This window comes from Ceratotherium simum, chromosome 10, assembly GCF_057802395.1.
Source record: "Ceratotherium simum simum isolate JZ-2026a chromosome 10, ASM5780239v1, whole genome shotgun sequence".
NCBI lineage: Eukaryota > Metazoa > Chordata > Mammalia > Perissodactyla > Rhinocerotidae > Ceratotherium > Ceratotherium simum.
The window spans coordinates 970,380-983,667 of record NC_141909.1 but is presented as its reverse complement, the minus strand read 5'-3'; the positions used below and the strand labels follow the sequence as shown (position 1 = coordinate 983,667).

Genomic DNA, 13,288 nt, shown 5'->3' with positions numbered 1-13,288 from the left:
GAGACAGAGATAGACAGAGACAGAGACACAGAGGAACAGAGACAGAGACAGAGACGGGGCAGGGGGGCATCCCCGAGTCAACGCCCCGTGCTGACGAGCTCCATGCGTGTGGGATCAGGAACTACTGAAGAATGGGATGTGAGTTTGCTGTCCCCTCACACGGGGTTCAGAGTATTTGTCACCTCATGGTGCTGAGTGTGATTCTCGGGCTCAAAGACACACTTGGTTCTTACCAATGTCCCCTGGGTCCCCTCCTCCACGTGGCACGTGGCGCTGCAGGAAGCTTGGCTGTGCTGGTCTTACCGGGAGGCGGGTGAGGCCCGCCGTGGCCGACTCTCTGGCCCTTTATACCCTGACCTGCCCCACCAGAGTTCTGGGTCTCTCTCTGACCTCAGGTCCACCGCTGCCCTGCCTGTGGACGCCCTCCTGCCACACTGGGCTCCTTGTTCTGCTGCAGGCAGAGCTCCCTCCCTCTCTGTGCCCTGAGAGTCCTCCTCAGCCCCAAAGGGAGCCTCTGCGACCCGCTTGTCTGAAACAGCCCTCATCGCTCTGTACCCCTTATCTGCTCTCCTTTTCGTGGCAGCGGAATTTGACATCCTTTCTCCTTCCCCGTCCCTCCCTCCAGTGTGTCCCATCACACCTGGGATGAGCCCCAGGTGACTGTCTTGCTCCTGCTGCACCCCCAGGCTCAGGACACCTGGCCTGCGGGGAAGCTTTGTTACATGGGCCGGGCCGGGCGCTCGCTCTCTCTCCTTCCCTCCCCGCCTCAGTCTGTCACCCTGGCTCCTTGGAGGGGACCCCTGACTGCACTCCAGGGAAGTCTACCCAGTGTCTCCCGAAGTGTCTCGGCAAGACCCTCTTGGCCCCGGCTTTTCACTCCTCTGCCTTTTCTTCGCTCTTTTGGCTTGAACAGAAAAACGCAGGCCTGACGCCTGCATTTGGAACATTCGGAGCTCAGTGTCCTCCCGGTGGGAGGCGCTTCTTTCCCGGGAGTTTGTGTTCAACTTCGGCGTCCTGCCTGGAGCCGCCTTTTGGGGCTGGTGGCTGTGGCCAGCCCATTCTGAGCCCTGGGGTGGACTTTGGCCCTGTGTTTGCAGACCTGTCCGGCGGCAGCCAGAATGGCAGGCTTCGTCCTGCAGCTCCTCATCGTGGTCCCCCTCGCCCTCCCTGTCGCGGAGCCCTCAGGTAGGCGGCTCCTTCGAAATTGCGTCCTTTCTGGCTCCGCCACGCGGGGTTGGGTGGGGGCTTTTCCTAGGGATTGCGATTCTTGGGTACATCCTTCCCCTCCGATGGTATCTGCCTTCTTACCTTGCTCTGTAGTGTTTCTTTCTGCCTCAAGAGCAAATGGAGTGCTGGTAAGATGGAAGCGTGCTGGCTCCTATCTTTTGGAAGAGCTCTTTCAGGGGAATTTGGAAAAAGAATGTTATGAAGAAATCTGTCTCTATGAAGAAGCAAGAGAAGTGTTTGAAAATGACATGACCACGGTACGTACTCCCCACCACGAACTCGCTGGTTCTGATGCCCTGAACCCCTGCGCCTTAGAGAGCGCCATCTCAGAGACGACGGAAATAACGAGGCTGTGTACTCCCCCGTGAGGTGGACTCAGTCCTGACTTTACAGATGAGGAAACAGGCAGAGAAGTGGAAAGCATTCCACAGCTCGTAGGTGGGGACCCGGCGCAAACCCAGCCCCACACCCTAAACCCAGCAGATCAGCACGCGCATCAGATTTACCTACCATCACAAACCCCACTCAGCTTGTCACTAGCCTGGCAGAATCCGGTATTTTAAATAGAGACCTAATTATTACAATATATCAACAAATTTTTAAGAAACAAAAATTCTCCCTAGGATGCCAGCATAGTAAGAAAATCTCTCGTAATCTAGAATTTGGATTAAAAGTGACCACAAGCATACTCTAAATAATACAGGTAAAAATTTGCCATTCTTAGTTGCTCTTAAGCTTATCAGAAGACAGAGAAGTGAGCCAAAACTGAGGGGCTGAATATTTGTGTGTAAATATTCAGAATAGTAAAATATTTAATAAAGATTTCCTAGTTTTACATATAAAAGCAATATTTAAAGTCGATTCTGCGTAAAATATTGACCTGTTTCTCTATAGTTTCTTAATTGCCCAAATATAAGACAACTCCTCTGAAGGAGACCATAAACTCTGATAAAACTAGGAGAAATTCAAACTCCCTGGAAGGGAAAACTGTGCTTGATCTCGGACTTGTGACATCATTCAGGCCGTTACAGGCCCAGGCGTGACCGGGACGTACAAGGACTCACACATTTACTTTCTAGGCTCAGAGTCTGAGTAATTCTCCTAATTTTGGATACCTCCCCCGCAACCAAACCCCCCCCCTTTTAATTTTTAATCATAGTTAATTGGCTCATAAAGACGAAAGGCGGTGTGAACTTTCTGCACGTGCGTCATGCCGAGCAGGGCGAGGACTTGCAGGCCGCCGTCCCTGGAGGGGGGAAGGCCTGGGAGGCCATAGTCGCAGTGTCTGTGCCCCGTCACACACTGGCTCCCCTTCCTCAAACAGGTGACAGTGAATACAGACTGAACAGCAAGTGTTCCACACATACTAATGAGGACTTTAAGTGAAGAAGTGAAGAACTTGCATTCTTTGTTTCAACCAGTATTTTCCTATTAAGTGGCTATAATCAACATTTTCTTATCTTCAAGTCCACCTACAGGAGAAAATATAGAAAAACTGATGTCTCATTGATAACGCTTTTGTTTCAATTTCACAGAATGAATTCTGGACGAGGTACATGGGTGAGTGGCTCTCCTCATCTCTCCAGGATTCTTTCCTCTTCTTTTCTCTTGAGATCCAGGAAGGCAGCGGGCTTGACGGCCAGTGGATTCCAGATTTCAAGCCTTTGGCTCCTCGACCCCGACCCAAGGGGAGGACCTGGATCAGAGCAAAGCTCTTGTGGGGGCTTGGGTGGCAAAGGCAGGAGGGTCCCCCAACCTCAGCGGCTCCTCTCATCCTCGTGGCCTCGGGGGGTCCCTGGGGCCTCCTGCTGAAGGATCAGCACGTGGCTACATACACCGAGGCTCGGTGGATGCTGGGCGAGGCTGGAGGGGTGCTGGGAGGAGTGCCCAGGGACCAAGTGACAGAGGAGCCGACAGGGTGGGCAAGGGGAACTAGGAGCAGGGCTGTGGCACCAGTGACAGTCACAGTGGTCACTAAGCCAGGAAAGGAGGTCGAGGAAGGGGACTGAGAGGGGCCTCATGGGCACATGTGGGCTGCTGGGGCCCCGGGGGATGCATGTGGGGCTTGGCAACCGGCCCCAGCCTCCTGGGGCCCCGGGCACAGGGCCAGGGGCGTGGGGAGGGCCTGGGTGACGCCATCCCTCTCGGCAGGTGGCTCCCCGTGCGCCTCCCAGCCCTGCCGCAACAGCGGGACCTGCCAGGACAACATCCGCAGCTACACCTGCACCTGCGCCTCGGGCTATGAGGGCAGGGACTGCACCTTCGGTGAGACGGGCTCCGGGTGGGCACCAAGGTGCCGGCAGGACCCCGAGTCCAGTGCTTCTCCACTGGAATCACCTTCTCTGAAGGGCCCTCCGGCCCCAGACACGCCTCCTCCCCCAGCGTCTCTTCCTCTTCCTCCCAAACCCACCCCCACCTGAACCGCTCCCATTGGAGCCATCTGACCCCAGGCTGTGAGGGGTCACACAAGCGCTCGGAGCCAGGCATGGGTGCCAGACGTTCCCGCAGCTGAGACTTAGAGCCTCATGGACTGATAGTCCTTAAATACAAATAAATAAATGCAAATTTTATTTGTGGGGATGGGGAAAAACCAATTTCCTATCAATAATCACCAAACATGGAGGAAATAAATTCACTTAATCCTTTTAATGCCTCTGCTCAACGCAGAGCCAATTTTCTGGGGGAAAATATCATTTCCGGCCCAGATCTCTCCTCCCAAGTCCAAGTTTCTACTCCCACTACCTCCTGAGCGCCAGAAGATTTCGCAGACACCCCAAATTTAACAAGGGCCACAGCAAGGTTCTGTGGCCACCCCACACATGTCCCTGCCCCCATCCCTGCTGCTCAGCCACCCACACAGGGTCACACTAGACCCACTCCCGTCCCACATCCCACCTCGAAGAAGCCATTTCTGGAGCACAGCTACCACAGCAGGAAGTGACGGTAGACCCGAGTGAGCACGCACAGCCAGGAAAACAAACAGGCACCCTGCAATGTTTGCAGTCTCCCAGGACCAAGTGACATTTTCTGGGGACAAATACCTGGGCTGGCACTCACTGATCCTTTGCTTTCTCCGTGCACATTCCTGACATGGAAGTGTGGGAGAAGCTTGTATGAGCCAACAACGTGAAAAGAGTGACATCTGGACTGAAAACCAGAGCCCCAGTGTGCAAGGAGATTTAACAATGACGGTTTCCACGTCAGCATTTCCGGTCTTCCCTTTTGTTTCCCTTTCAGCTAAAAATGAATGTCACCCACTGAGGATGGATGGGTGTCAACACTTCTGCCACCCGGGAGAGGAGTCCTACACGTGCAGCTGTGCCCAGGGGTATAAACTGGGCCAGGACCACAAGTCGTGCATCCCGCACGGTGAGTCCTCAGACGAGAAACGAGAGGAGGTGGCCTTTCTCCTTCCGCCCCGGTGGCTCGTCCCACTTGCCCCTCTTCTGTAAGAGCCTTTGAAAGGCCTCTTCCTTTGAGATGAGGGGTCGCTGTGACTCAGCCAGAGTCCTTGCCCCCACTGGAGCTTGTCCAGGTCATCACAGCCTCTGAGCTAAACCACAGCCTGAGAGCAGGGATTTCATTTCATTCCGCCCTGCACCTATGAGTTACTCAAAGCCTCAGCACGTAGGACTAAGATCTGAGCAGTCAGCACCGTGCGTGCCACCTGATGCTCGACTTGGAAGGCACTGACTTTCTTCTCTTGTTGTCACCACAAATGAAGAGAGGTGCGCGTGTGGAATCCTGAATTCTGAGAGCATCACCACACCAGAGAACAGCACGCAGAATCTTCAGATCTTCCCATGGCAGGTAACATTTTATAAACATGTTTTAACTTTTTGTTACCAACTTCACCCTATTTGCCATTTCCATCTTCTTTGCCAAACCGAAATGTTAAGACCAAGTGAGAGAGGCAGCATGATTCAGGTGCTAATCTCTACGTCACAGGTCAAGGCACTCTCTAATGCTGAATCCACAACTTAAAGCTGTGTTTGTCCTTTGCAACAAATAGAAACGTATAGTTTCACTTACAGCCACCCTGGGCCTTTCTAATGGAGTTCAACAACTGTTCTCAATGTCATTTCTCCCAGAACCTCAGCATCCTGAAGGCGCGGTGTCTCTTCACAGTGTCTGGTGGGTGGGTAGGTTGATGTGGGTCCCAGAGTGACCCGGAGAGGCACGGGTCCCGGCTCCGCCCACCCACCTGCGGGCCTCCAGCTCCATTCCTGTGGCCAGGAGGTGGTGTCTCTGGCACTTGTTTCTGTTATTTCCTGTCCCTCTTGACTGGGTTGGGAGCTACATGTTCCATTTCTATTTATGTAACACACTCTTGACATGTAAACATTCACATTTAACTTAGCCATACATGAAGTTAGTATGTTCAACCCCCTCCCAAATCATTTCCAGCACCCCACGCTAGGCTCATCTGCTATTTTGACCAATATTTTATTCTTTTCTCGTTTTAGTAACTCCACAAAATAAGTATTATTTTTATTATTATGGTTTGTACCTCCAGTATGGGTTTTGATTTACCTATGTTTTCCATTTCCCTCGCATCTCAGGCGTCAAATGCAGATCATCTCCTTTTGCCTGAAGTACAACCTTTAAAACCATCCTGTCAATAGAAATATAATGTGAGCCACATACGTAATTTAATATATAATTGAAAGTAAAACCAGGTGAAATGAATTTTGATAATGTATTTTATTTACCCCAATATATCCAAATATTATTTCAGCATGTAACGAATATAAAAAATTGAGATATTTACATTTTTTCTTCATACCAAATCTCTGACATCTGGGGTGTATTTTACCCTTGGAACACATCCTAATTTGGACCAGTCACATCTCGAATGCTCAGTAACCACATGTGACTACTGTATCGGATAGCAGAGCTTTACAAGTTCCTTTGGGGAGGGGCTGTGTGTGTGTCTGTGTGTGCACGCGTGTGGAGCACCTGTATTTCACTGTGATGCTTACAAGCCAGTTTGGCCACAAAGATCACTCGGCCTGGACAGACGACCCGATAGAACTCAGTGACTACTGTGGTCATCCAGACTCAAAAGGAGACTGAGGGGAGGTAAACACCGTGATGGTCAGGAAGGGACACACCCAGAATGATCTGGTCATCAGCCTGGGCAACTCTGCCTTCATCTTCTCTGGCCTTTTCTCTTTAAGTTCTCTAGGCCCATTATTCATATACGCATTCTTCTCATCATGTCTGCCCTTCAGGGCGCTAAAACAAGCCTCAGAATACGGGGTCTGGAGGGAGGGATGACTGTGCGGTCCAGCCTTCATCAACAACGGTGGTGGCCTAGCTCTGCCAAGTGCACAGTCTTCAGTCTCCCTATGCACTCAGGAACCTTAGCTGCCATTTTAATCTGAACTAGCACCGGGATCCACGGGCCTAGGGGCGAGGACCTGGGAGGTGAGTGTTCTCCAGGTACAGCTCAAGCGTGTTTGCAGACACTTGGATTTAGGCTGATACTATGAGGTTTTCACTCCGGTACAATAAATAGTTCTGAAGTTAGTTAACTGAACTAATGTATGGTATTTAAAGAAAAAACTTTGAAAAAGAGAATAATTAACCAGCCTAGTAGGATATGGAGTTGAAAACTATCCTTAGAACTTACTTGTTTCTTACCTTCTAGATAAGAAACTGGCCCTGAGCTCCACTGCACTTGGCTCCAAGTCTAGCAGACTAGTGCTGAGAATGCATCTGCCCTCAAACTTGGTCGTATTCACCTACAAAATGCATAGTGCAAGAGCTGTAGTGAGGATAAAGATAACGTACCTGACTTATGCAAGGAGTCGATAAATGGCAACTGTTACTAATAAACACTTAAGATTTCCAGAAATGAGGCTACATTAAATTTGAAAAACTCTTGACTACCTGGCTCAGCATTTTCCATCAGGCTACTGGAAATTGTAATAATTAACATTTCTTGAGCCAGCACCTGTGCTATGTGGGTATGTGCCTTATTTCATTTAATCCTGACAGCAACCTCACGTTTTATCTGTTTCATGCCCCTGGTTGTATTCTCTGCTCTGAGCCCTCCCTCGTCTGGTATTGACACAGACACTGCAGCTTTCTTTTGATCAGTGTTAGCATGGTATGTTTTTTCCAGTCTTCTTTTAAACTATTTATATTTTTATATTTAAAGTGTATGTTTTATAGGCAGTATATAGTTGGCTTTCCATTTTATTCCATCTGACAAATCCCTCCCTTTTTAATTGGGGCATTTAGATCATTTTACATTTACTTAGTTAGGTTTAAATCCATAATTTTGCTATTGGTTTTCTATTTTTCCCATCTGTTCTTTTTCCATTTTTCTTCTTTTTCTGCCTTCTATTGGATTACTTATGTATTCTTTATGATTCTATTCTGTCTTTGTTGGCTTATTAGCTACAGTTCTGTCTCTCTGGGGCTGCTCTGGGGTGCAGTGTGCACCTGTGGTTTATTGCCGTCACCTCACTTGTGGCTGACCTCACACTCCCTCCTCAGCTCTGTCTTCAGAGCCATATTCTTAACCACCAGACTACACTGCCCCTAGTCCTGCAAACTGGCATTAGTTATTTATTGTCTGTTTTGATTTTTAAAGGTAAAACTAACAAATTCCAAAGGAGAAGACTTCTGTGGTGGTGTTGTAATACAGGAAAATTTTGTACTGACAACGGCAAAATGTTCGCTATTACACAAAAATATTAGTGTGAAAACAAGTAAGTATTTTAATCATCCATTTTTATAAGATCACATGGAAATAAAAACTATCCTATGTAAAATGAAAATGAAAACTTAAAACCTAGGATTTTTGTTTCTATTGCAATACAGAACTGAATTCAGCTTTAATACTATTCCTCAGACACCTATAAAATCAGAAAGTATGTGTAAAACACCTAGTGGAATGCCTGGGCACAGCAAGCAGGCAATGCCAACATTTAGTCTGAGGAGGAAATCACAGCCAATAAAAAGATAATTTGACACTGAAATGGAGCAGCTGTGGTACAGGAGACAGAATATGGGCTGAAAATCTGGGTTCAGATTCCCCTCCACCACCAGAGCCCTTGGGCTATATGCCGTTGGGCTCACTACCCAACCCGTCTGTGCCGAGCTCCTCATCTGGGAAAACTGGGCACTAACTTCTACCCCGCAGGGAGGTTTCGAAGGTTCGGTGATAACTTGTGACAGTGCTCTATAAAGATTCTGAAGAATCTTAAATACATTTTACTCTTCACCCTTAAACATTTTTCAGTCAACAAAACATCAGCCTAAAAAACGACTTCTCAACAACCCAGTTTGATTTGCTTGAAGTTCCTCATAATTTCTTCCCACTTTTTTGACCATTTCACTAAACTTCATTGTATTCCCCCTCCAAAATAATTCATTTTGACTTTTTTAAAGAAGAGTGTGGGAGAGGTCATGGGAATTAGTTGAAAACACTTCATTCTTCGATGTGCCTTTGAATCCACGGATGAGTAAAGGAGACGAGTACAGTGGCCATGGCACGTTCCATCACAACCAGCCCCTGCCTCCTCACCATTCACTGAGAAATCAGTCTCTTATTATTTTCGCAACCTTGAAATCAGACTTTAGAAACCAGCAATCGTTCATTATTTCAGATTTTCACAGAATGAGCAAAGACCCAGTGACCATAGCGGTGCAGAGCGTCCACGTGCACATGAGGTACGAGGAACAAACCGGGGACAATGATGTTTCGCTGTTGGAGCTGGGGCTGCCCATCCAGTGCCCGGATGCTGGGCTCCCCATCTGCGTGCCGGAGAGGGACTTTGCAGAGCATGCCCTCATCCCGGGAGCACGGGGTCTCCTCAGCGGCTGGACGCTCAACGGCTTCCAGCTGGGCAATGTGCCGACGCAGCTGCTGGTCACACACATGGACGGTGAGGAGTGTGGCCAAGCCCTTAATGTGACAGTCACGACGAGGACGTACTGCGAAAGGGGAGCAGTGGGTGGAGCAGTGCGGTGGGCAGAGGGCAGTGTGGTCACCAGAGAACACGAAGGCACCTGGTTCTTGACGGGGATCCTGTGCTCAGTGCCCACAGATGAGCACGGACGGGTGTTTCTTCTCACCAAGGTTTCAAGATACTTACTCTGGTTTAGACAAATCATGAAGTTAACTAAGCCCAGCTAACCACAAAGATTAAAATATGCAGTGGGATTCCAAATTTTAACTGCAATCATGAGATCAATTGAAATTTCACAGCAAAACGGTTCTAAGTGATGATTTCAGAACAACGCACTAGGTCGGCCTACAAACCATCAGTTATGGCTTGCGAAAGCATTACTGAGTGCTCTGACCGTCCCTTCCTTGGGACTTCTTATCTAAACTGAGACCCTAAGGGAAGAAGGGAGATACACTAAATAATAAAAACATATCTGTCAGTCATAAAACAGCCCAGGTTCCTAAAACTGGCTCCTTTTCAAGTCGAATGCTTTCTGATGCTGACAAGTCAATGAGTGTTGCTTAGTCTAACACAAGCACACGATGAGTAAGTGTCTTGGGGACAGAAGCTTCTAAGAATTGCTAGTTATAGACAGAGAGTGACCTCATGGTTGTGCCATGTTCACTGATTGCCAGGGTGAGTGAAAGGGCTGCTCAGCATTGGAAAAAGCAACCAGAAGAGGGTCAGCACAGGACAAGAGATCAAACAGAGAGGGACACGGTATGCAGAGAGCATTAGAGAGAGGATCAGGAAGCACGGGAGAGGCTGGAAGGCAGAAAACGTGGGCCTTCAACAGGGCTGTGCGCCAGGAGAGGGAAACCCCCCAGACGGGCTCTCTGGAGCCTCTCAACCCTGCTACTGAACCCACTAGCTGACTCCCGCACAAGTACAGGTCTTCGTGCCGCAGTCTCCTCGTCTCTAAAGGGAGCAACAGTAGCATCTACCAAATAGGGCCAAGAAGCTGAAGTGGATTCCACAGGTGGAATCCCAGACATCAGCTCCTGCCATCAGGAAGACTGCAGCCTCCACACGAGGAGAGGCAGAACTCGAGTCCAGCCGCAAGCTGTGCTTTCCCACAGCCCAGAACTCCACGTGGGGTCCGCGTTTGTGCCGAAATGAAAACTGAGAGCAAATGGACAGAGATGACGTTTGAGTTAATCTCTTAACTCAAGGAAGTAGCGAAGCTGCTCCTCAACTACAGGCATACGAACTCCAGTCCCCGTGCCCTGCGTGAGGTAAGAGCTTCAACAGCTAACTGCTCTGTGGACAGCAGACGGGCGCACAGAGGGCGGCTCTCACTCCAGAGGCACAGGCTTGGGGGAAGGTGGTCTGCCGGGGCCTCCTGGGACAGAGATGTTGAAAGGTAGAGAGGATTTTTTTAAGGGATTAAAAATGCAAGTTGATTTAAATTTCTTTCATTTTTTTTTTTTTTTTTGAGGAAGCTTGGCCCTGAGCTAACATCTATTACCAATCTTCCTCTTTCTTCTTTTTTCTCCCAAAGCCCCAGTACATAGTTGTGTATCATAGTTGTAGAGTTGTAGCTCTTCTACGTGGGACACCGCTTCAGCACGGCTTGATGCACGGTGAGTAGGTCTGCGCCTAGGATCTGAACTGGCGAACCCCAGGCCGCCAAAGCGGAGCACGTGAACTTAACCACTACGCCACCAGGTCGGCCTGTAAATTTCTTTTGAGTGAAAAATAGGGAGTTTAAACACAATTCAGAAATTCAAGTCTTACGATTCTTAGACACACTAAGTATCTCTTTATTTTTGATATAAACTTGAATCCTAGAATTAAACTTTCTTTTTGGCCAATCTGCAGAAGCGCTGGCCCATTTCTCTGAAAGGATTGTGACAAAAATAAATATGCTAATCTGATGGAGACTAATGGGAAGGCCATGGGGGAACAAGAGTGAATTTTAAAGTCTTAGCAAAATTTCCAAATACCACTATTTGGGTAGTGGTAATTAGGCCACTGCTTTCAATGTCTACTAATAATTTAAAAACCTGCAAATGAGCATAGCAAGTTTTATGTAAATACAGCTGCAAAAATATCCGCAATCTTGTTTATGGCGTTAATTTGCACTACAAATCTGGATTTGCTAAACTAGAGTAAAACCCTGTTTGGCAGTTATTACAAACACGGCGTAGATAGAGGTAAAAACTCACTACAGTGTTTATGTGCCATCAGAGAAGAGCTACAGGCCTGAACTGCCCGCTGGGAACTAGGGCCTTCTAAATGAAAAGAATGGCTCTAAAAAACTTAATAAAGTGCTTAGAAACCATTTGAGATAAGCAAATCAAACAAAAAAATAAAACTCAGAAGACTTTTTAAAGGTTTTTTTTTTTTTTTTTTGGTGAGGAAGATCAGCCCTGTGCTAACATCTGCCAATCCTCCTCTTTTTTTGCTGAGCAAGACTGGCCCTGGGCTAACATCCATGCCCATCTTCCTCCACTTTATATGGGACCCCGCCACAGCATGGCTTGACAAGCGGTGCGTTGGTGCGCGCCTGGGATCCAAACCCACAAACCCCAGGCCGCCGCAGCGGAGCGCGTGCACTTAACCGCTTGTGCCACCGGGCCAGCCCCTTAGAAGACTTGTTAGGAGGGCCACACTGATTTACACTTGGGCGAAGGTGAAGCATGCAAACCACCAGCAGTGACAGGTGCCTGTGATCCTGAGCCTTCGCGGGGCTCTGCAGGCCTTCAGACCACGTCTGAGCACTAGGGCACTGACCCCCGAGGTTCTGTCTCTTCCACTGCCACGTATGACTAGGCATCATCTACCGTTAACTGTCAATCCGTGATTTTCACTGCCACTATTTACTGTTCACAAAAGTACCTGAAAGTGTCAACAAACCTCAGCTTCCTACTGCTATTAAACCCCGACTGAAACTCAGGTATGCACACAGCAATTCCAGTCAGAAGTTGGAAGGATGTTTATGGTCCCTGCTGAGCAGCAGCAGGTCAACACCATGAGAACAGCGCCCTGGGAACAGAAGGCAGGGCTCCAAGTCCGGGAGCCAGCAGCAGTGTGAGGTCGGCCTGCGCCTGCCCTGTGGCCGCACCTCCCTGCTCAGAGAACGGGGAGAGAGGCAGCGGGAGGCCCAGGAGAACCTGTCGGCCTGACACCCCCAGGCATGCACTCATTCTGCACCCCACATCCGGAGGGGGCTTGAATCTGGATGTGCCCAGGGCAGAGGTGACACTATGTGACTTGGGAGACTGGCTCACATAAGGGTATCCAGCTCCACCTGGTTCCTTTGGGATACTTGCTCTTGGGACCTGGCTCCGTGCCACCAGGAAGCCCAAGCAGCGGCTGGAAGGGCCCATGTGGGGCGGAACTGAGAGCCTGCCCACAGCCCCACTGGGGGCCAGGCAAGAGCTCGGCCCCAATGCACTTGCAGAGTGGGCCACGCACCCCCAGCAGAGCCCCCAGCTGAGGTCACACAGAGCAGAAGCGAACTTGCCGCTGAACCCTGACCAAACTGCAGCTTTACAAGCAAACAGGGCAGGCCCGTGTCTCAGGCTGCCCACCTGGCTGGTGCGTTGGGCAGCGGGAGGACCACACACGTGGGTGCCAGCCCTGAGCTGTGGCCCCGAGAGGAAGAGGAAACCCACACTTTCTAGAGCAGCTTTTCTTTGCACAAACGGACAAGCAGCTCTCAGACTTGGTAAGTTTGCACAGATGAACTGAAATAGCTTATCGAGTGCTCTTCTTTAGTAAGTTTTGCATAAACAGAGGAAATGTGCGTACCCTGAAAAAATGGCAGGCTATAATACCTAGAAAATTTAAATCAAATTACATTCAGTTTGTAAAAAAGAAGCCTTAAGTTAACCAAGCATTTTGATCTCATAAAATGTTCAAACATATAAAAATTGATGTATCTCAGAACATATAATAAAGAGTATGTCACTTATATAAATTCAGAAATCCTTTTATACAAAGAAGTATAAAAAAAGTTACAAAGACGCCTCTGCGAACAACACTCGTGAGAAGTCAACTACATACAGCTGCCTTGGAGACAGAGCCTCCTTCACAGGAGTTTCACCAACCTCCAGAGCCAGTGGAGCTGTCTGCATTTTCTGAAAAAGGAA

At 48.9% G+C, this 13,288-nt stretch overlaps 1 protein-coding gene across 1 annotated transcript; it reads left to right on the top strand.

Annotated features, from left to right (window-relative positions):
• Positions 1 to 1,110: 1,110 nt before the first annotated feature.
• On the top strand, positions 1,111 to 9,627 carry PROZ (protein Z, vitamin K dependent plasma glycoprotein). The gene is made up of 8 exons (XM_087435819.1): positions 1,111 to 1,185; positions 1,321 to 1,484; positions 2,763 to 2,787; positions 3,379 to 3,492; positions 4,465 to 4,596; positions 4,952 to 5,037; positions 7,832 to 7,949; positions 8,850 to 9,627. The coding sequence occupies exons 1-8, from the start codon at positions 1,119 to 1,121 to the stop codon at positions 9,377 to 9,379; spliced, it is 1,236 nt and encodes a 411-aa protein (XP_087291945.1). The 5' UTR covers positions 1,111 to 1,118; the 3' UTR covers positions 9,380 to 9,627.
• Positions 9,628 to 13,288: the final 3,661 nt, after the last annotated feature.

Coding starts and splice junctions, on each gene's coding strand:
- PROZ (XM_087435819.1), top strand. CDS start 1,119: ATGGCAGGCTTCGTCCTGCAGCTCCTCATCGTGGTCCCCCTCGCCCTC. Junction 2,788..3,378: donor ATTCTGGACGAGGTACATGG/GTGAGTGGCTCT, acceptor CCCTCTCGGCAG/GTGGCTCCCCGTGCGCCTCC. Junction 7,950..8,849: donor AAATATTAGTGTGAAAACAA/GTAAGTATTTTA, acceptor TCATTATTTCAG/ATTTTCACAGAATGAGCAAA.